Consider the following 18,937-nt stretch of genomic DNA (forward strand, 5'->3'; position numbering starts at 1 on the left):
CTAGTGCTATGAGAAACATCTCCATCAGTTTTCCAGTTGGGGTTAACCATCCTACTTGAGCTGCGCTATACCACCCGTCAAAAAGGCGGCAGCTTTCATCCCTGCCGGCGGATTTTGATACATATAGCAGGCGAGTGAAAACATCACATAGGACTCTGCATTGTTAACAACATTTAATTTGGCCCCGATGTCGTCACTCAGGGATGCACTACTCAAGTCCTTGATGCCTTCTAGTAGGATGTCAGTCAAGATCAATGAAAGAAAACAGATTTCATACCAAAGAAGTCACCCGAGGTTCCTCTATAGTCGGTTAGATGGAAGAGCTCATGGTACAGCGTGCAGCCCAGAGTGCCGTAGTAGTCCAGCCCATGATCCTCATTTGTTGCGGATGGATACACAGAACTCTCCAGGATGGCCCCGAGAGCTGGTTTGGAGTGAGCGAAGAATTTACCACCCGGTTGGAAAGCCCTGGGGCACAGAAAAGTGTGGGGATCAAAGTCTCCGGTGTTATCGTTGCGATGGATGCCCTGGGATGCTGGCAGAGTAGCAGCATACCGTGAGGGTCGGCCACAAAGCCTATTCTGCCCGTCGTTGTCAAAGTCATATCCCCTGAGCTTTTCAACCCAGAAGGGTTCCCGCTTTTTATATTTCAGGTCGCCGTATAAATCCTGGATGGTATAATATTCGTCGGGGTCTCCGTCTTCGTCATATGTCTTCACTGCAGATTCCCCATTGACGTCTTTGGCAATATCTGCCCAGTTCTTTTTCACGGCAAATTGATCTGAACAGAAGAGCCACGGTTTCACCCTAGTTCGGCTGTTCTTGAGGCCGCCTTGGCGGAGAAACTGAGCAACCGAGGCAAAACGATCTAGCATATTGGATTGGATTCGATAAGTATTGCGCGATTGACCAGGGCGAGAAGATTCATACCGTTGATCGTATTCCATAAAGATTTGCTTTCATCCTCGAGATCAGTTCCATCCCACTGGATGCCGAGCCACGCAGAGAATAGTTCACGATATACCTTATCCGTCCTGTGTCTCGCGATGGCCGTCATACCCGCATTCAGCAACTCAACGGATTCGCTCAAAAACCCATCGATCCTGTCGAGTACCGAAATGCAATTTCCTTTGTCGTTTATTGTCGCAAGTGAAAAGACATCGCTAGTTGTGGGGACCTGACTGACTGGAGCGGGAGGAGGAGGCTCTTCAGCGACAACTTGACTGGGATTCAATATCAAATAAAACACTGTAGCTCGAAAGAGCCCTGGAAGCACACGCATGGTAAGATGGATTGGCGTGTAAACAGAGTATGCCTGAAACTGTTCTGCGTATCGAATAGCCTAAGTGAAAGAAAAGAAGAAGAAGAAGAAGATTCGTCAAGACTGGACCAGAAAAGTCTTGATAAATGTACCGGCCTCGGAGACCCTTTGAATCGTGTGGGGGCGTATCTTTCTCCTGTTTAGTTCATCTCTAGTATCTTTTTGGGGGGTGCCTTTCTTTCTTCTCTTCTGCTTCTCTTCCCTTCTTCTTTTTTTTTTATTTTCCAGAGAAAAAGAATTATGAGTATTTCCCGTGTCTCACTTTCATTTCGTCGTTAGCTCGACCCAAGTACAAAATCATGAATGTAACCAACTAGTATAGCTTGCTGTCACATTATGGCTCAGGTAACCAATGAAATCTGATTCTCTGACTGGGCTGTCAGGCCTAGATCTACTTAGCTTTATACCAACGAAATTGCTGCCTCGGGTGTTGGCTATTCGTTAAGTTAGCCTTGCAGGATCGAACTAAAGCCTCCGTTCGCTAGCCTTAATGCGGCACGCAGGCCTGCAGTAGTATATCGCCACAGCAGTCTAGTTCATGGAGCAGAATCATTTCATTGTGAGAAATGTAACATTCCATGGAAGCGAGCGAAGTATCTTCGGAAACAATCGTGGAAGTCGGATGTACGGAGTATTAAAAAGTTGGAGATACTAGTAGTATCCCTCTTTCTCAACCTCCCGTCCATTTGTATCCCGTGGCCCCCTTAAAAGAGAGAGACAGAGAAAAAAAGGATGCAATTATCTTCAAATTTTCTTTCATACTGTTCCCTCATCAAGTGAAACTGTCTTTCTCTCCGTGTGGCCCTGGTCACCATGCTTTTTAGGACCAATGTCCTCGCGACATTGGCAGCCCTAGTCTGCCTATCTCATGCAGTAGTGCAAATACAATCTGCAGAGGCTAGTGGTGTTGTCGCATCACTGAGACAGCATATCCACATTCCAACAGCCTCTGCACATACTGTTCTTGAACCAACAAGTGAGCCAAAGATTTTTGCTGGAATAATCCACGGAAACTACACATATCGACGGCCATGGAATGACACACGAAGTGTGTGTCCAGAAACCTGCTCCTCCACTGGAGCTGATACAGCTTCCTGGCAGGTTAGGATTTCGGATTTTGCCATTATCAAGCTACATCTTCTGTCAGAAGTTGTGTAGTTCCCAGATACCTTCAATGAGACTGTTGTTTTCCCTCTTTCCTAGACACTTCAATATCTGAGCCTCAACAGCAATTATGGAGAGCTCTTCGATAGTTAGTACTCAAGCATTACTTAGTAGTATCGCAGGTGCCTCCAGCATCAATTCCCTTTAGCCTTCTACATCCCGGCCATCTGGCCGTATTCCTGACAAGTTTTCAACTAGCCACAGTTTTGTTCTCGAAACATATTATTCCCTTATTCACCGGATAATGGCGGAGAAGAGACTAGAAACCCTTCGCCTCAACAACGCCGGCAGCTAGTGTCACTGCAATTCTAGAAGATATTGTCTAACGTGATCGTTCGCCCCCAAAAAATGAATGCAACATCATGAGATGATAGAACGAGCAGATATTGACAAGACACCTGCAAGGATAGCAGGCTTTCCTGATACTCACTCTAGAAACCCCCGGCATACTCCCATCTCCCCTCCGCCGCTTGTAGCTGAGCCCGTATAGTTTGTTTCATTCGCCCCAGCAACAGCAATTTCTTGCCATTGTGATCTACTGCGCGGTGTGGATTTGCCCCACGATCTAGCAGGGATCTAACAACGGCCTCATTTCCGCCCTTGACGGCGTATGTGAGCGGAGGGCGTCCCATATCATCCGTAACCTCCGGGTCTGCGCCACGTTCCAGGAGCAGATCTACCATCGCTTCATGGCAGTCTTCTACGGCCCAAAATAGGACTCGGTCGAATGGCTTGCTCAATCCGCCCCTAGGGTATTCAGTACACCGCACGTTCACATCCCCGCCTGAGTCCAACAACAGCTCTACTAGCTCTAGCCTCTTATTCAGCACCACTAACAGTAAGGGCTGCACCCAGTCCTCGTGATCCCAACCCGTGCGACGTGGTATCTCGGATAGATCAAATTGGGGAGGTGTACTGCTTCGAAGCAATGTCTCCGCCATGCTTCTGTTCCCATGTGCCACAGCGAAGGCCAATGCTCTGGTGCGCTGGAGCCTCGTCGTTCCCTGGACCAAGAGCGGAAGTAGATGCTCATGGCCTTGAATCACCGCCGCCTTCAACGGTGTCTCCGATACTCGTGGAACCGGAATCAAGTTTGGATCCGCACCGTACGCAAGAAATAGCGACACCAAGTCGCTCATCCCATTGGTCGCTGCTAGTAACAGGGGAGTCCCTTGAAAAGGACCAAAGCTTCCAAAAAGATTGACTTGCACTCCATGCGTGAACAATAACCGGACCACCGGGACGTGCCCCGCCTTCACCGCGGCAAAGAGAGCCTCTTCCATCAAATCTTCTTTGTTGTCCTCATTCCCGTCTCCTCGCAGAGCCAACAGAAGAAGTTCAACTATATCCACATGCCCCTGAAATGCTGCCAGCCCTACAGGCCGGAGGGTTACAAAGCTGCGAATATCCTGCTTGGCACCCACGTGCAGCAAGTATTTGGCCAGAGAAACATGGCCATGGGCAGCGGCTAGTGCCAGTAGTGTAAACCACTCGGGGTTTTTTGTGTTGGGACTGACCCCGTGATCGATCATACAGCGGACGATATGTAAATGGCCCGCCTGAGCCGCCAGCGAAATAGGATGTGGCCGGAAGTCGTGGAAGCTATGCGGGCCTTCGATCCCGAACTGGATGGTTCGTGGGCCTTCCTCGCGAAATTCGCCCTTGGCCTGTTTCTTGGGTAAAGGGGCGCCTGCACGCAGCGCCTTCTGTAGTGTGTCCATCTGGCCGGATTGTGCCGCCCATTCTAACGCGGAGCTGTTGTTGTGGAGCACATTGTTCCGGTACAGACTAGGGGTGCAGATTTGTTGGAGATGGCGGTTTGTCCGCGCTAAGGCGGCGAGAGATGATTCCGAAGAAAACAGGGTGATTTGGAGAATGAGCTCGTCGGGCAAGGTTTCAATTCTAGACATTTTGAGGGAGAAAAATGTGAGGAACGAATGGGGGCAATTGAATTGAGGGCGTTGTTAGATTTGCTGAACATGGGAGATCTCATAACGTGGTGAGCTTGACCAAAGAAACAAAACTTTCCGGATTGTCTTTGACCGAGGACTATGCAAGCTAAGAATTGTTGGACTATGGCTGCTAAACTAGCACTAGCTTGCAGTAGTTGATGGGCAAAATCATCCGGAAAGGTTGTGACACTCAGGACCCGAAATTAGCCCCAATTTTTTGTCCAATATCGGTGGCAATGTAACCTCACCGTCACTAGCATCTCGCAGTCTTCAGATTAACTTACTTCTTGACAATCGAGCAGTTAAAGCCGACGAAAATAGAGTACCAACTATTATGAGAACAATATATGACCATAGAGGTCGCTATCTCAGTACCACCTCTCCTTAATCGCCAACTGGATTCGCCCTCAAGTCATGTTGTTTACCAAAGCTACTCTGGTCAGCCTTGCGGCTAGCCTCGCCTCAGGATATCTCGTTGCTCCCATACCGATAGCCGAGCGGCACCCATACCAACGGCTGAGTGGCACCTATGCTGACGGCTGAGTGGCACCCGTGCTGACGGCTGAGTGACACTTATGCTGATACCTAAATGATGCCCGTATTGGCACCTCAGCTCACCGATACCCCGCTTATGGCGCCTATACATCGCCTAGACCTACTTATAACGAATAGGGTGGTTATAACAATAAAAACTAGGTGTAGCTATAATACTTGATATAGATATAGGACCTTCTTGCCCATAGAATAACATACATAACAAGACAAACAAGACAATCAATATAATATCAGCAAACATTGCAAACACCAATCTTCTTCTTTATCCAACCTTTCCTAAGCCTATTGAGACATACAAAGTCTTAGATATATACTTTAGTTATAGGAGTATAGTGACTAAAATAGGCCTGCAAGGCACTTCCAGGATCACAAATTCTTAGATCTCTATTAATTATAATATAGGGTTAATTTAATATCTTTTTAGTACTATATAAGTTACTTATAGTAATAGGAATAGTCTAAATACTATAGATATATATACTCTTTTTCCTAACTACTTTTAAGATAGAAAAGTTAAGCTTAGTATATTATAAGTTATACTTAATAATAAATTTATAGTTAACTAAATTAACTTTAATCGTCAAGATTCTGGATATCGATAGGTTTGATACAGGTATAGTCAAAGTGAAGATAAAAATCATTCCACTAGTCGGGGCCTAAGCTGTTTAAATAACCCAAGAACGGGCTCTGGATTGAATAGTACCCAGTGCCGTGTGACTAGCTAGTAGGTAGGTTTAAGTTCGGGGTTATGACTCTGTTCGGAGAAAATAGATTAACCTAATCGTTTCTATTCCTGGATAAACTCCTTAATATTTCAATTAAGAGTACCGGTACGAATTATGGTACTTTTTTGAGTTGCGGTCCCCCCCGGGCGAAATAGTTTCGAGGCGTTGGCTGGATAAATCCAATTAGGCAGAAACCACCTTCAGCCCTGGAGGTTTCTATGTGGAGATTCCAACCGACAAAAACCCCGCATGATTTTAGCCATTCCACCTGGGCATCTTGGTCTTTGAGACAGAGCACCGTCTTGTAATACACACTTGTGGGAGCCACCCGCTGAGGTTAAATACATCAAAAGAATTGTGAATCTATATTGGGGTCTCTATGGTGACACTTGACAGATTAAGGCTGTGCTGATAGTTTAAGTTGTCATTATAGAGCTGTTTTACTACAAAACATACCTGTGTTTCAGATCGTTTGCCCGGGTGGTGATACTATCTTTTCAAACGGAGTTAGGCCTTGCAAGAGATCCTTGAAGAATGTCGGAACCAGTCTGGACCGGCATTTAACTTGGGGGCTTTAACCGAGGGAAGCTAAAATGTTTCCACTTGTAGCGCAGGCTACTTAGTTTGAACCACTTCGGGTTAGTGCTAATCGCTGAAGTTCTCCACATTTGGACCCTTGTTTAGTTTCTGCAAACCGCATTCTTATGCTTTCGATAAACTAGGACTAAAATTGACGTGAATGGAGTCTGGGCGTTTGGTGATATCCAGCCTAAAATCTTATATGCGATCTCATTTAGGCTGAAAAAGGAACGATTACTCTTTTAACCGCGGTTTCTCTTACCAAGGAGCTGAATTGATTAGACGAGATGTTCTCCATCAGTGAAACAGGGTCTTCCTAGATGATGCAACATCCGTTCTCAATTGGGAAAGATGTCCGTTCGGCTAGTGATAGGCTCAACTATGAACTATTCTTCATCAAGAGAATGTTGATGAATGCTATTTTGTATAAGTATCGTCTGCATGCTCCTTAGGTGGTATCCTGTACCTTTATTTCTATTCCAAGGTTACCCATCTCGAAGCAAACACATTCTTCAACATGGTTCAAATCAAGGCAGTTGCTCTGGCTATGCTTTTCGTTGGCCAAGCGATTTCCGGACCTGTCGAATCTCGACAGGCATCTGTGAGCATTGATGCTAAATTCAAGACACATGGGAAGAAATATTTTGGAACTATTGGTGACCAGGGCACCTTCAACAAGAACGCAAAAACCCCGGCAATCGTCAAAGCCGATTTCGGCCAACTGACACCCGAAAACAGTATGAAGTGGGATGCTACTGAGCGTGAGGACGGCTTTCTATGTGACATTTGTATATTAGAAGCTGATTTGTGAAATAGCCAGCCAAGGGCAGTTCTCCTTCACAGGGTCTGACTATCTTGTACGTACCCAGCTGGTATTTACCAAGGTACTGCTCATTTTCCCGATTCTTACAAAATATAGGTCAACTTTGCTCAGTCAAATGGGAAATTGATCCGTGGCCATACTCTAGGTAAGTCATCGGAGGTTCAGGGCTTCAACATACCAAAACAAGAAAAAGAAAAGCTAAAACCCGTCAAGTGTGGCACTCCCAGCTCCCTTCCTGGGTTTCTTCCATTTCAGACAAGACGACTCTGATCAATGTCATGAAGAATCACATTACCACACTCATGAACCGTTACAAGGGGAAAATCTATGCCTGGGTAAGTTATATGATACTCTTCTATGAAGCCACACTTTTAATCGATCCCAGGATGTTTTGAACGAAATATTCAACGAAGACGGTTCCCTACGCAGCAGTGTATTCTATAATGTTATCGGCGAGGACTTCGTACGAATTGCCTTTGAAACAGCTCGCGCTGTCGATCCAAATGCAAAGCTCTACATCAATGACTACAAGTGAGCCGTATTCCATAAACGAAACTGTTATTTGTTTTTCTTGTCCAAGTCTGATTTTTCAAGTCTGGATTCTGCCTCCTATGCCAAAGTGCAGGGCATGGTCAACCATGTCAAGAAGTGGATTGCTGCCGGAATTCCAATTGATGGAATCGGTAAGACACTAACCATATTCACTTGCTGCGAATGATTACTTACTTGTCAAAGGATCGCAAACACACTTGAGTGCTGGTGCAGGTGCTGCAGTTTCTGGATAAGTCCCCTCTTCCTTCTTTTCAATCGAGTATAAGCTCATAGCCTCTCACAGCTCTTAACGCTCTAGCAAATGCGGGAACGAAGGAAGTTGCCATCACCGAGCTTGATATCGCTGGTGCTAGCTCTACCGACTATGTCAATGTGAGCTCCCCAGCTCATTTCTCCTCCCCTGCAATTTCATGACTTACATGGCCATTCCTTGCTAATTACTCATTCCACAGGTTGTCAACGCTTGTTTGAACCAGGCGAAGTGTGTCGGAATCACAGTTTGGGGAGTGGCTGACCCTGTAAGTGCCCAGTACCAATTCTTTGTAGATATACAGCATCCATGGATACTAACACTGGATGTTTAGGATTCGTGGCGGTCCAGCTCCAGCCCTCTTCTTTTTGACAACAACTACAACCCAAAGGCTGCATATACCGCTATCGCAAATGCCCTTTAGTGGTGTCCATGAGGTCCTCCCTTCAAGTTGTTTCGGCTATATTCAACTTGTTCATACCTAGGTATTAGGTTCTGGACACTCTTTTCCAGTCTCCCAGCCACGTCATTCAGACCTTGCATGTCGCCATAGACCACTGGTAGTACGACTTGTGAATATGCTTCGCTATGTATATATCAGCCAGTGCTGCTCTGATTGCCCAACTCAGAAAGTCATCTTTCCTTAACTTGAGACATGTTTGTTATGCTCCAGTTCCTCGATCGCCACCTAGTAGTTCTCGCCGAAAGTTATTTTTTCTTTCGGTAATTCCCCTCTATATTCGTAGTATGAGTTAATTATGTCAATCGTGCGCCTAGGAAACCATGAAAATTGGGTTGCTTTTGGCTCTGCTGGGACTACACGTTCCATCGAGTGGTTGTGTGCAGATGCCAAGAAGTCCAGCGTTTCGGATGAAGACAGGTGGTCAAATACAAACTCTTGTTGTTATTGTATCGAATTTTAATTTTACCTGTTGGATCTCGTCAATTTTAGGAAGAAGCTGAATGGGGAAATAATTAAATGGTTGATCTTTATTTTGAATGTCTGGATGCTAGCAAAGCTCTGGTCGCGAAATGAAAGAAAAGAAAACGAAGGTCGAATATCATGGACGCTCGTCAGGATTTCTCTTGGATCTTTCACTCCACATCTTACCACGGGAACTATTCCAATTCCGAGGGACTGGACTAAGACAATTCAAATCAAGTCGGTCAAAGTTGCGAAGGACCCGCGCAACTTCTCCATAGCCCTCCGTCCGGGCTGCACCTAGTGCATGTGCTCCACTATCGCAAATGTGATTGGGATCAGCACCGGCTTCATGTAGCATCTTGACAACTGGCACTGATCCATTTTTCGCCGCGAGAAAGAGAGGGGTCTCATTCTCATTATCCTTTGGATCAGGATCAGCGTGGTTATGCAATAAAGCGCGAACAATATCCTCTGTGCCAAGTTCGGCTGCGAAGTGCAATGCGGTCTTCCCATACTGGTCAGCGTGATTGACATCGATTCCCGGTGCCGTGAGGAGGAGATTAACCATATCGGCGGATTTGAATTGTGACGCGACAATCAGCGGCGTCCTGCCGGCGTGTCGGGTGTGCATAGCCGGTGACCTGTCCTCCACATTGACATCGACATTGAAGTTGCTGCAGTTTAGGAAACACGATACTATTTCAGGTGAAGGTGAGTCTGACAAGACGGCATAGAAGAGCGGTGTGCGGTTTTTCGAGTCATGGGAGTCGACATCTATTCCCGTTACTTCTAACAACAGTTTCACAATATCGACAAAGCCCCAGTAAGCCGCTATGGACAGAGGTGATGGGATTAATGGGTCTTTGGGGTGCGGATGTGTATCTTTGGCCGATAATAGGACCTTGATAATTTCCGTATAGCCTTCACGCGCGGCTATACCCATAGCAGTCGATGGGCGAAAATGATTCTGGATATTTGGATCAGCGCCATCTACATGAAGAATGCAGGAGATGACGTCAATATGCTGGTTCGCGACGGCATCGTACAGGGCATGGTTGATAGCGAATAGTCGCTCGCTAACATCATCAATTGCCCGGCTAGCAGTTATTGACATCTGGGCGGTTGCGACGACCCCACTCTGCGCCGCCCAAGAAAGGGCTTCCAGGTTATCTTCGAGTGCATCGTGTCGATAAAGATGGTTGTTTAGGGTATTGAAGAAACGGCGGTTTGCTTGAGCTAGCGCGTTGATATCGCATGAGGCGTCCAAATTAGCTGCGATCGCAAGTAGGATCTCACTGGGGAGACGGTCCATTGGATGGAAGCATGTGTTTAGACTGATCCGGAATTCCCGGAAACTAGAACTTTGATAGTTTGAAATGAGAACGGGGAGGTGGATAGTAGCAAGTGGTGGTGATTGGCGAGTGAACTTGAACTGTTGTGGTCAAGTCCAGTCAGGGGAGAAGTGTTGAGCCTCAAGTCTTGGCGGGCCGCCCCGCCAGCATAACTTGAACATAACTTGAAATTGATATAAGCCACTACAAGACTGGCTAGGCTAAGAGTATGTTGAAGACTTAGTATTTTCAAAGACTAAAATTGAAATTATCCTAGATATTAATTTAAAATACCTATACACTGACTGTGTCAAGAGTAGAACAGCTGGTTACTGATCTCTCATTTTAGCCCCGGGATGCGTGCCAAGATAAAAGGGAACATATAAGGGTCTTGTTGGCTTCCTGAAGGCTCTCATAGTATTAATACCAGTCGCTAAATTAGGAAGAAACGGAAGTAAATCGTAAGAGCCGAAGCCAAAACGAAAGCGAAAGCCGGCAATCTTCAAAGCCGAAAATGTATGACTCAGCAGTATCGGAAATCCGGCAAACCCGACGAGATCCGAGAAACATTCTTGCGATCCAGTCAGACCATTGCCGACCACGGGCCACACCTTATTCGGGATGCGATCAAGTCTCTCGTGTGAATTCTGCAGGTTGGACCACTCTCCGAATGACATCACTGGTCGCATTGGAGCCTAAGCTGACATCCCTACTATAGGAAATCAAAAATCAAATGCATCAATGAAGGCACAGCACCATGTCAAAAGTGCCGGAAATCGAGAATACCAGGCTGTGAATTGAGCAGACCACCAAGTAAAACACCGCGAAAGGCTATTCGTCGCGATATACTTGATACCCCAGGTCGGCGTTCCGCCAATGAACACGAAAATGAAAGCCCTGTGCCGCCGTCGAGTACAGCGACATCGCCTGCAAGAGTAGCACAAGATCTCCAACTTGAACCAAACACCCCAAGAATCGTTCATGAGGAGGATGATCTTTCGCAGACAGACGGCCATTTGACGGGACTATCAACCGATCTTGTCTTGAAATCATTGAACGTCTTTGTGAACAAATATCCCGAGCTGGCCATTCTTCACCTACCCTCTTTCGCCAAGAAGCATCAATTGCAAGATTCGAAGGAAATCAAGACACTGCTAGCCGCGCTGTTAGCAATAACTAGATCACATCCTCTGCTAATCACGTTTCCTTGGGAAAGCTCCCTCTTACCAAAGGAGCGCTATGCAGAGTATGCCCGAGACAGACTGTCTAGAAGCTCTTTTGAAGCCCCCAGACTCGAGGTAGCGCAGGCGCTCCTCATCATGACTGTATACGAGTGGGGTACTCGAGAGTTTCACCGGGCCTGGATCTACTGTGGTGAGTGAGAAACTAATTCATTTCCAAGTCAATGGTAAGCTAATGGACAAAAGGCATCGCTACGAGAATCATGCAAGCATTGAACAGTTCACGAATCGCACCTTATCCGCTTGATTCCACTCCAAACCAGCGTGAAGCTGTTTCATTTGCGATTGAGAACAGAACCACATGGGCCTGCTTCATTCTAGATCGCATGGTCAGTTCGGGAACATACAACCCTCCTATGCTCCCGTGGTCGGAGATGGAAAAGCTTAAAGTTTTTCGGCCTCTGAGTGCTGTCGAGTTTGCGTTTGGACCCGATCTTGTTTCGCAAATGAATGGCATAGAAAATAACCTTTCAACGCCACAACGCGAGCAGACTGCTCTGTTCGACATCACACAGTCCTTTGAAGTCCTCGTCTCTGGATTTGATATCTGGGCACAGGTCATGACTTTCATCTATAATGATGGGCGCCGGGCGCCGGGAATGTGCGCTCCACAAAATTGCCCTTGGGCTTCCGAATCACCCTGGTCAAAAACAAGACATCACCTTCGAACATGGCGAGCCAATCAGCACCACAGGCTTTATTATCCTGATAATAGTGTGCTCGCCCACACGACATTGGGCTACGGGGAATCCTTTACTTATCTTAATTTGCTTTATTCAATCTGGTATGTAGATGGCCGTTCTTTCGGTTTCCACCCAGCAGATGCTAATGATGTGAACTTAAGTACATTAATGCTTCACCGAGAATATTTCCCGTTTATGCCGACTGGACTGACGGCCCCTAGAGGGCCAATTGACCCTCCAACACTCGAGGGAGAGTCGCCGGAAGGATGGTGGGAAGCAAGTGCATTTGAGTTGTTCGGGGCTGCAGAAAATATTGCCTGTCTTCTGCACGAGGCTTCCGAGTGTGGCGCTGAGATTATATCTCCATTCGTGGGATTTTGTGCATTTTCAGCGGCATATATGAATCTTTACGTTTTTCGATTTCCACAAATGAACCTGGGCCGCAGCCAGCATGCAGAGCGCAACCTCAACTACTGCATGACTTATCTCGAACACTTTCGACAGGTGTGGACACTCGGAGATAGCTGGGTGAGTCAAATTGAGATCCCAACCATTTTTCCTGAGGAGCATGACTGACAAGCAGTTCGCGATTGAAATCGAGTAGCTCGCAACTATCAAGAACGCATCGCTTTTGTATCAGCGAGCCACGTCCAATAGGTCCCGATACCAAGGGAAATCACGAGCAGACTTTGATGTTCTGCATCAGTCGATCCATGAATTTCGGGTTGTTGACCGATCCGATCAACATCTCCAGGAAATCGAGGGCGCGGAACGAGAGGCCGTCCCAGTTCCTACGCCCGCAACAAATGCCGGTACAGATTCGTTGGATCTCGATATGCCGCTCAATAATCTTCTTACCGAAGTCAGCACGTATGCCCATGAACAAGGCATGTGGTCACATTGGTGGGGTTCGCTTGATGACATTAATATGTCTGTGTTCCAAGATCAAGACAACCCAGGACAAGACAATCCAGGACCAGTGTAAACTTCGGAGATATGACGATGCTGCGTCAACTAATCACAAAACATTTCAACAAGATTGGCGATTGCACTTGCCAATACTGATTATATTCCAACAAACACCAACATGCACCAAAATGCACCTTTCCGATGTGGTTTATCTATCGAACGGATGTTTCGGGTCCCATTTTTAAGTGGCGTCTTTACACTCTCCCGTTTAGGCTAGTCCGCCTCACGAAACCAATTCTCAACGCCGAAAATCAAACTCGGCCCCACCGTGCTAGCAATTACCCTTAAGGCTAGTTATCTTTCGGTGGAGTCAATTTGGTAATCTGTCTGGCTTGATTGCTGATGGGAATGTGAAGTTTAGAAAAGTCCATAATAAATATAAGCACGGAACCCCTATAGAGCTGCTAGGTAATCGTCATCTTGTCATATCATTCATTACCTTCGTCCACCACTACGACTTCTATAGCTTAATATAAAAAACATGGCCACGCAGACAGGAAATTTTGCCGAACAGACGGGAGAGGCTGGAGCTGCAATTTATTCACCATTTGTGTTATCACTCTACGATCTGTGGGTCTTGAAAATCTCAAATTCATTTGCTTGGCGTTGTCCGACAAAGAGCATCCAATTGCCATTCTTCAAGCAATTCATCGGCAAAAGACATCTCGATATTGGTCCCGGATCAGGTTATTACCTCGAGCATGGTAACATCCCCGAAGAAACCGCCGTCACATTACTGGATCTGAACCAAAATTCACTTAATGTCGCAAAACAACGACTCGGCAGACCGTCGACTGTGACAATCGAAGCCGACGTGACCCAAATACTTCCCCTGGAGGGGGTTTATGATTCAATTTCGTTGTTCTTTCTTCTTCACTGTCTTCCCGGTCCACTGGAAGAGAAGATGAAACTTTTAACCAGTTTGAAGCCGCATTTGGCCCAGAAAGGAGTGGTGTACGGATCAACTATTTTGGGGAAGGGTGTTCAACATAACTGGTTTGGAACTCGACTCATGAATCTTTATAATTCGAAAGGAATCTTTGGGAACCAGGAGGATGGTGAAGATGAGATTCGCCAGGCTCTCTGCAGGGAGTATGAGAAGGTGGAAACGAAAGTTGTTGGATGCGTGCTCTTATTTTCAGCTTCACAGCCAAAGGAGACCGACTCGGAAAAGAGTGATTGATAGGGGAGGATTAGAGTTATTTCATGTATATTGAAGAATTTTGTCCAAGTAATTTAGCAGATCACCCAAGGAGAAAGAGAAAAAGGTGTTGAACCTATTAGCTTGTAGCCATTTAAGCAGCCGCCTTCGGGCATCGGCCCCGACCGCCGAAACGTGGCAACCCCAGCTTCTCCGCACTTTCTCCACGATTTCATGTCGCCCTCAGAGGATTGGGGGAGGTATACATAGTTTCATGATGCAAGCTTGCGATCGCTGTTACCGTCGCAAGTCAAAATGCGACAAATCCATTCCTACCTGCGGCCAATGCCAGAGAGCACGCGCGCCCTGTCACTACGTGGATCGGACTCGGGAGCCGACTGTCCGTCGTGAAGTCTTCGACCGGCTTGAACGACGCTTACGACAAATGGAGGCCAAGAATCGCGCCTTATCATCGCAGTTGGTTTCGTCTCAGGCATCCCAGCGGAGTGAATTTGCCCATGAACGAGCTCAAGATTCTCAGCCACTAGCGCAGAGCCCCGACGCGACTCCGTTCCCTTTTGACCGCAGCGAAGTTGCCGATGAGGTATCCTTTTTGTCGCGACAGGCTGGTGGTGATGGCCAATATTTGGGCTTTGCCAGTGGGGTTATATTTGCAGATCTTGTTCAGGGCGTTGCTTCGTTGCATTCGCCCGTTCAGCGTGGACAGTCGTCCACCCATCGGACATCTTTGCGATCTCTAACGGCCCCACAGCCTACCTCCTCGTTATCACTCGCACAGGAGACTTTACCACCAGAAAGAGTGGCTCGACATCTACACGAAGCATATCTCAGCCATGATCACCTTTGCTTTCCATTCCTCAACCGCCACTCTGTGCTCTCAAACCTTGACCGCATTTACGCCGATGGCACTGTTCTCGAAAGAGATGCTGGAATGTCATTGATCTTCTACATGATACTTGCCATAGCAATGGCTAGCGCTCATAAGTGTGAGTGGCAGTCTTTGCCGGAAAGTGAGAACTTCCAGGCTCGTGCCATGGCACGGGTGAACGAAGTCTTGCAGCGTACCGACATTAAAGCGCTGCAAGCTGTACTTCTTCTATGTCAGTATAGAATGACAAGTTCCGCGGAAGAAACTTCGGCGAGCTTATGGCACATGGTGGGGATTGCTGCTCGGATGTGTTTTGAATTGGGGCTCCATCGTAACCAAACTTACCGTGCCTTGACAATGCCTCACGCTAGCAATAGCGAGCTTCTAGCGGAGAGTGAGACTCGTCGACGATGCTTTTGGTCTGTTGTCGATATGGATAGGTAAGACATAATGTCTCGATTTTCTCTCGCCTTGCTGACACGTTTTATAGAGTTGTCAGTATTACCTTGGGCCGGCCGCTAGCCATTCATCTTGAAGATGTAGATACCGCTCTTCCAGATCCAGATATTGACGAATCGAGTGACATGGACGTGGAAAAACCTGAAGGAACCCCATCACCAACGGCAATCTTCAATCATCTCACTCGGTATCGGATACTCAGCGGCAAAGTCATGGTCTCACTTCACAGCCCCCGCGGGCAGACTCACGATGAGACATCTACTGGAACAACACGCTTGGCATTGACGCAAGAGTTAGAGAAATGGAGGAGCGAGACAGCAAGTCTGTCTCTTATCGCAGATTCCCAGACAACGCGCCAGTCTCAGCTATTTGTCACCCGAGTGGTATGAGCTGCTATACTACAACACGCTGCTTATGCTTTATCGACCATCGCCGGCGCTGTCTAGCATTCCTGCTCGCGCGCCTGTCGTACTCCAGCCTATATTTGATGCATCGAGAGAAGCTATCTCTCGATATGCAATGTTGCACACATCCCAACGCATCAATTATACCTGGATCACTCTACACGCGGTTTTTATGGCCGGCCTATCCTATATCTATGCCGTGAGCCGCCATTTCCGCGCACGTCGCGCAAGCCCAGATATTGCTAGTTCTGCCGGGACTCTTACAGTCGACCCAACGATACTTGAAGTGGTCAACACCTGCCGATCTTGCTCGATCGTACTGGTAGCAGTTTCAGAGCGCTGGGCTACACCGCGTCATTGCCATAAGGTGTTTGATCGTCTCGGTGACGCTGTTCTCGCCGATGTCATTTCGTTCTTCACTAAGTCACGGTCGGCTGGTCCACTGATACCGGCTATTCAACAAAATCTACCGTCGTATCCATTAGCCGCGCCTCAGGCAGAGACACAACTTTCCGTCTTTGACCCCAGTGTTCATCTAGCCCCCATGCAAGATTGTTCTCCTTCTGTAATAGGAGTGGATTCAGTGCTCCGAGATTGCTTCGAAGACTTGCAGCATTTTCATGATGCAAATGGAGGTGACGGGCCAATTCAACAACTTTCTCAAGATTGGCTACATGAAATCGGAGGTATGGCTTTAGATGCGGTGCATTTATGGGGAGAATGAATTGAGAATCTATAATCTTGATGGTAATATGACATGAGTTATTGGCAGTTAAACTTCTCAAATACAGCCCCGTTCAAGAAATTTGACGGGGACCGGGACTAGCCGACTGCGAAGAAATTCTCCAATGCCCTTACCAAGTCCATCAATTCTGCTTGAACTGGCGATACCCCCATCCAGAAAGTCCAGGACGCGGAAATGCACTGCCAGAATCTTGGGAAACTCACAGCGCTCCACTCTTCTTTCGGCTCCATCTTCCGTATTATCAGTCCAGTCGTCTCCAAACAGGAGCTTTAACCGAGGAACTGTGAGGAACGATTGCAGCCAAGGATATTCGTCATCGTGTTGGACAAAAAACCCGATATTAGAATTATTTGCCTTGTCGCCGGATCGTGCATGCACAATGCTTCCTAGTGGAGCTAGTTGTGTTGGGCCGAATGTTTCCAAAGAGACAGGATGCATAGTCTCATAGGAGGGCCGTTGAACTGGCTGTTTCATTGTTATGGATGGAGGCGCAACTTGAATTTCAGGACCATCTGGGAACAATCTAGCCCGGTGATTGAGAAGGTTCATCTTAATCAACACAGGGAAAATCTCCATGAACGGCTTTGGGTCCATGGTACGGAAGTCGAGGTTCATATGATAGCCTAAAACTTTATTAGTTGACTGTTCAATCTCGGGAAAGGTACAATTAGAGCTGTCATACCTGGATAGCTCTGCATGCGTAAAGCATAAATGGGAATCTTGAATTTCGAAGCAGCGATATCTTCCAACTTCCTCGATTGTGCAAAAACACGCAGGGATACAGTCCCTTCTTGCTGGCTTTTCGGGTCTGTAGATGCGGAGCCATACAATTCGATGGATAGCTTGCTGAACTTGTTATCACGAAAGATATGGGATAATTGATTGCGCATCATCTCTGCTTTCTCGGCGACATCTAGTCCATTGATGTAGAAGGTTGCCTCGGCTTGATAGCCACCGGGCGCGGCAATGATTGCTTTAGTCGTATCGGGAGGTGGATTTCCAGCCATGCCGCATACTCGTATGCGATTTGAGCCGATTTCTTCGATCTGAATGTTGTGGAGATCCGCCACAACATCTGAATTGAGATATTGTTCTCCTTGGAGTTCGTAGAGAAATTGGGCGATTGTGTTATGCTTGGTCACTGCACCGGCATATTGTTGACACTTAGTGATAACACACGTACCGTCTGCTTCGATCTCTGCAATTGGAAAGGAAAGATCCACTAATTGGGGTAGGATAGCTTTGAAGCCAGAGAAGTTGGCTCCGGTGACATAAGGACCACACTCGATCAGATCTGGAGAAGTAATTGTTAGAACAATCATCTTCAATTTCAGCAATTCAATACATACGGCCTGCAACCAAAGCACCCGCAAGACTATTCCATGCATCCTTAGACCATTGGTACCACCATGCTGCGGCACCAATGACAGGAGATGCATCGGTGACACGACCACAGAGCACTATGTCCGCACCAGCTTTGAGGGCTTCGACAATTCCCCACGCTCCAATATATGCCACACCGCAATGTGGCTCGAGGGGCCAGTCCTCACAAATCCAATCCGGATGATCAAGATGAGCCAGGCTGCTTCGAGCCTTCGGGTCTTGAACCAACTCGGAAATGTCATCACCGAGCACAACGGCAATATTCACGTCCCGATATCCCTTCCCCAGACACATATCGTGAACCTCTTTAGCTAGTGCTTCTGTGTTCAGTGCTCCGGCATTAGTTACGACCTTGATCTTCCTCTCCATTATTAGATCGATCGAGTCGCCAAGCTGCATTAGGAAACCAGACTCATATCCCAACGAGGGATCCTGGGCCTTCGCGATCGCGTTCCAAGCGATATTCATTTCGGATAGCCAGTCTCCAACAATAACATCGACATTTCCATCCTTTGCCATGCGATACATCGCATTTGGGCTGTCGCCCGTCGCGCCCGAAACATTTCCCACTCGCAGCGGTTTCTGCTGCATGATGTTTGATAATTTGTCGCGTCGTTGTGGCTTTGAATCTGTGATAATCAAACAAGCTACTGAGTATACAGCCGGGTAGGATACAAATTAGAATCACACCTGATAATGGAATTGAAAACCAAGATTGTCACTTTCAGAGAAATGGCCTGGTCTTTTGAATTATTACCGAGTCCTGATCGAGGGTGTCAAGCTTCCCCACATAGGTTAAGGCACGTCGGCCATCGGCCCCGACGTCCTACTCCCCTGGAAGTCTCC

At 47.1% G+C, this 18,937-nt stretch overlaps 8 protein-coding genes across 8 annotated transcripts; 4 read left to right on the forward strand and 4 right to left on the reverse strand.

Annotated features, from left to right (window-relative positions):
• Nucleotides 1–251: 251 nt before the first annotated feature.
• Nucleotides 252–875, reverse strand: N7533_008158 (uncharacterized protein; the record flags this gene model as incomplete). The annotated part of the gene is made up of 1 exon (XM_057104808.1): nt 252–875. The coding sequence occupies one exon, from the start codon at nt 873–875 to the stop codon at nt 252–254; it is 624 nt and encodes a 207-aa protein (XP_056959765.1).
• A 2,041-nt stretch (nt 876–2,916) lies between these two features.
• Nucleotides 2,917–4,395, reverse strand: N7533_008159 (uncharacterized protein; the record flags this gene model as incomplete). The annotated part of the gene is made up of 1 exon (XM_057104809.1): nt 2,917–4,395. The coding sequence occupies one exon, from the start codon at nt 4,393–4,395 to the stop codon at nt 2,917–2,919; it is 1,479 nt and encodes a 492-aa protein (XP_056959766.1).
• Nucleotides 4,396–6,813: 2,418 nt separating this feature from the next.
• Nucleotides 6,814–8,345, forward strand: N7533_008160 (endo-1,4-beta-xylanase; the record flags this gene model as incomplete). Its single annotated transcript, XM_057104810.1, has 9 exons — nt 6,814–7,057; nt 7,113–7,153; nt 7,216–7,264; nt 7,333–7,454; nt 7,505–7,650; nt 7,714–7,802; nt 7,970–8,043; nt 8,124–8,189; nt 8,256–8,345. 9 exons carry the CDS (start codon nt 6,814–6,816, stop codon nt 8,343–8,345), a joined length of 921 nt encoding a protein of 306 aa, XP_056959767.1.
• Nucleotides 8,346–8,982: 637 nt separating this feature from the next.
• Nucleotides 8,983–10,158, reverse strand: N7533_008161 (uncharacterized protein; the record flags this gene model as incomplete). Its single annotated transcript, XM_057104811.1, has 1 exon — nt 8,983–10,158. One exon carries the CDS (start codon nt 10,156–10,158, stop codon nt 8,983–8,985), a length of 1,176 nt encoding a protein of 391 aa, XP_056959768.1.
• A 776-nt stretch (nt 10,159–10,934) lies between these two features.
• On the forward strand, nt 10,935–13,086 carry N7533_008162 (fungal specific transcription factor domain-containing protein; the record flags this gene model as incomplete). Its single annotated transcript, XM_057104812.1, is given in 4 exon segments — nt 10,935–10,969; nt 10,983–11,551; nt 11,605–12,629; nt 12,706–13,086. 4 exon segments carry the CDS (start codon nt 10,935–10,937, stop codon nt 13,084–13,086), a joined length of 2,010 nt encoding a protein of 669 aa, XP_056959769.1.
• Nucleotides 13,087–13,551: 465 nt separating this feature from the next.
• N7533_008163 (class I SAM-dependent methyltransferase) lies at nt 13,552–14,253 on the forward strand (the record flags this gene model as incomplete). Its single annotated transcript, XM_057104813.1, has 1 exon — nt 13,552–14,253. The coding sequence occupies one exon, from the start codon at nt 13,552–13,554 to the stop codon at nt 14,251–14,253; it is 702 nt and encodes a 233-aa protein (XP_056959770.1).
• Nucleotides 14,254–14,488: 235 nt separating this feature from the next.
• On the forward strand, nt 14,489–16,687 carry N7533_008164 (uncharacterized protein; the record flags this gene model as incomplete). Its single annotated transcript, XM_057104814.1, has 3 exons — nt 14,489–15,540; nt 15,591–15,851; nt 15,907–16,687. The coding sequence occupies 3 exons, from the start codon at nt 14,489–14,491 to the stop codon at nt 16,685–16,687; spliced, it is 2,094 nt and encodes a 697-aa protein (XP_056959771.1).
• A 57-nt stretch (nt 16,688–16,744) lies between these two features.
• On the reverse strand, nt 16,745–18,682 carry N7533_008165 (acyclic terpene utilization AtuA family protein; the record flags this gene model as incomplete). The annotated part of the gene is made up of 3 exons (XM_057104815.1): nt 16,745–17,331; nt 17,391–18,002; nt 18,058–18,682. 3 exons carry the CDS (start codon nt 18,680–18,682, stop codon nt 16,745–16,747), a joined length of 1,824 nt encoding a protein of 607 aa, XP_056959772.1.
• Nucleotides 18,683–18,937: the final 255 nt, after the last annotated feature.

The sequence above is a fragment of the Penicillium manginii genome (assembly GCF_028828005.1).
Source record: "Penicillium manginii strain IBT 31320 chromosome Unknown utg000005l:1.0-5665137.0:1.0-5668048.0, whole genome shotgun sequence".
NCBI lineage: Eukaryota > Fungi > Ascomycota > Eurotiomycetes > Eurotiales > Aspergillaceae > Penicillium > Penicillium manginii.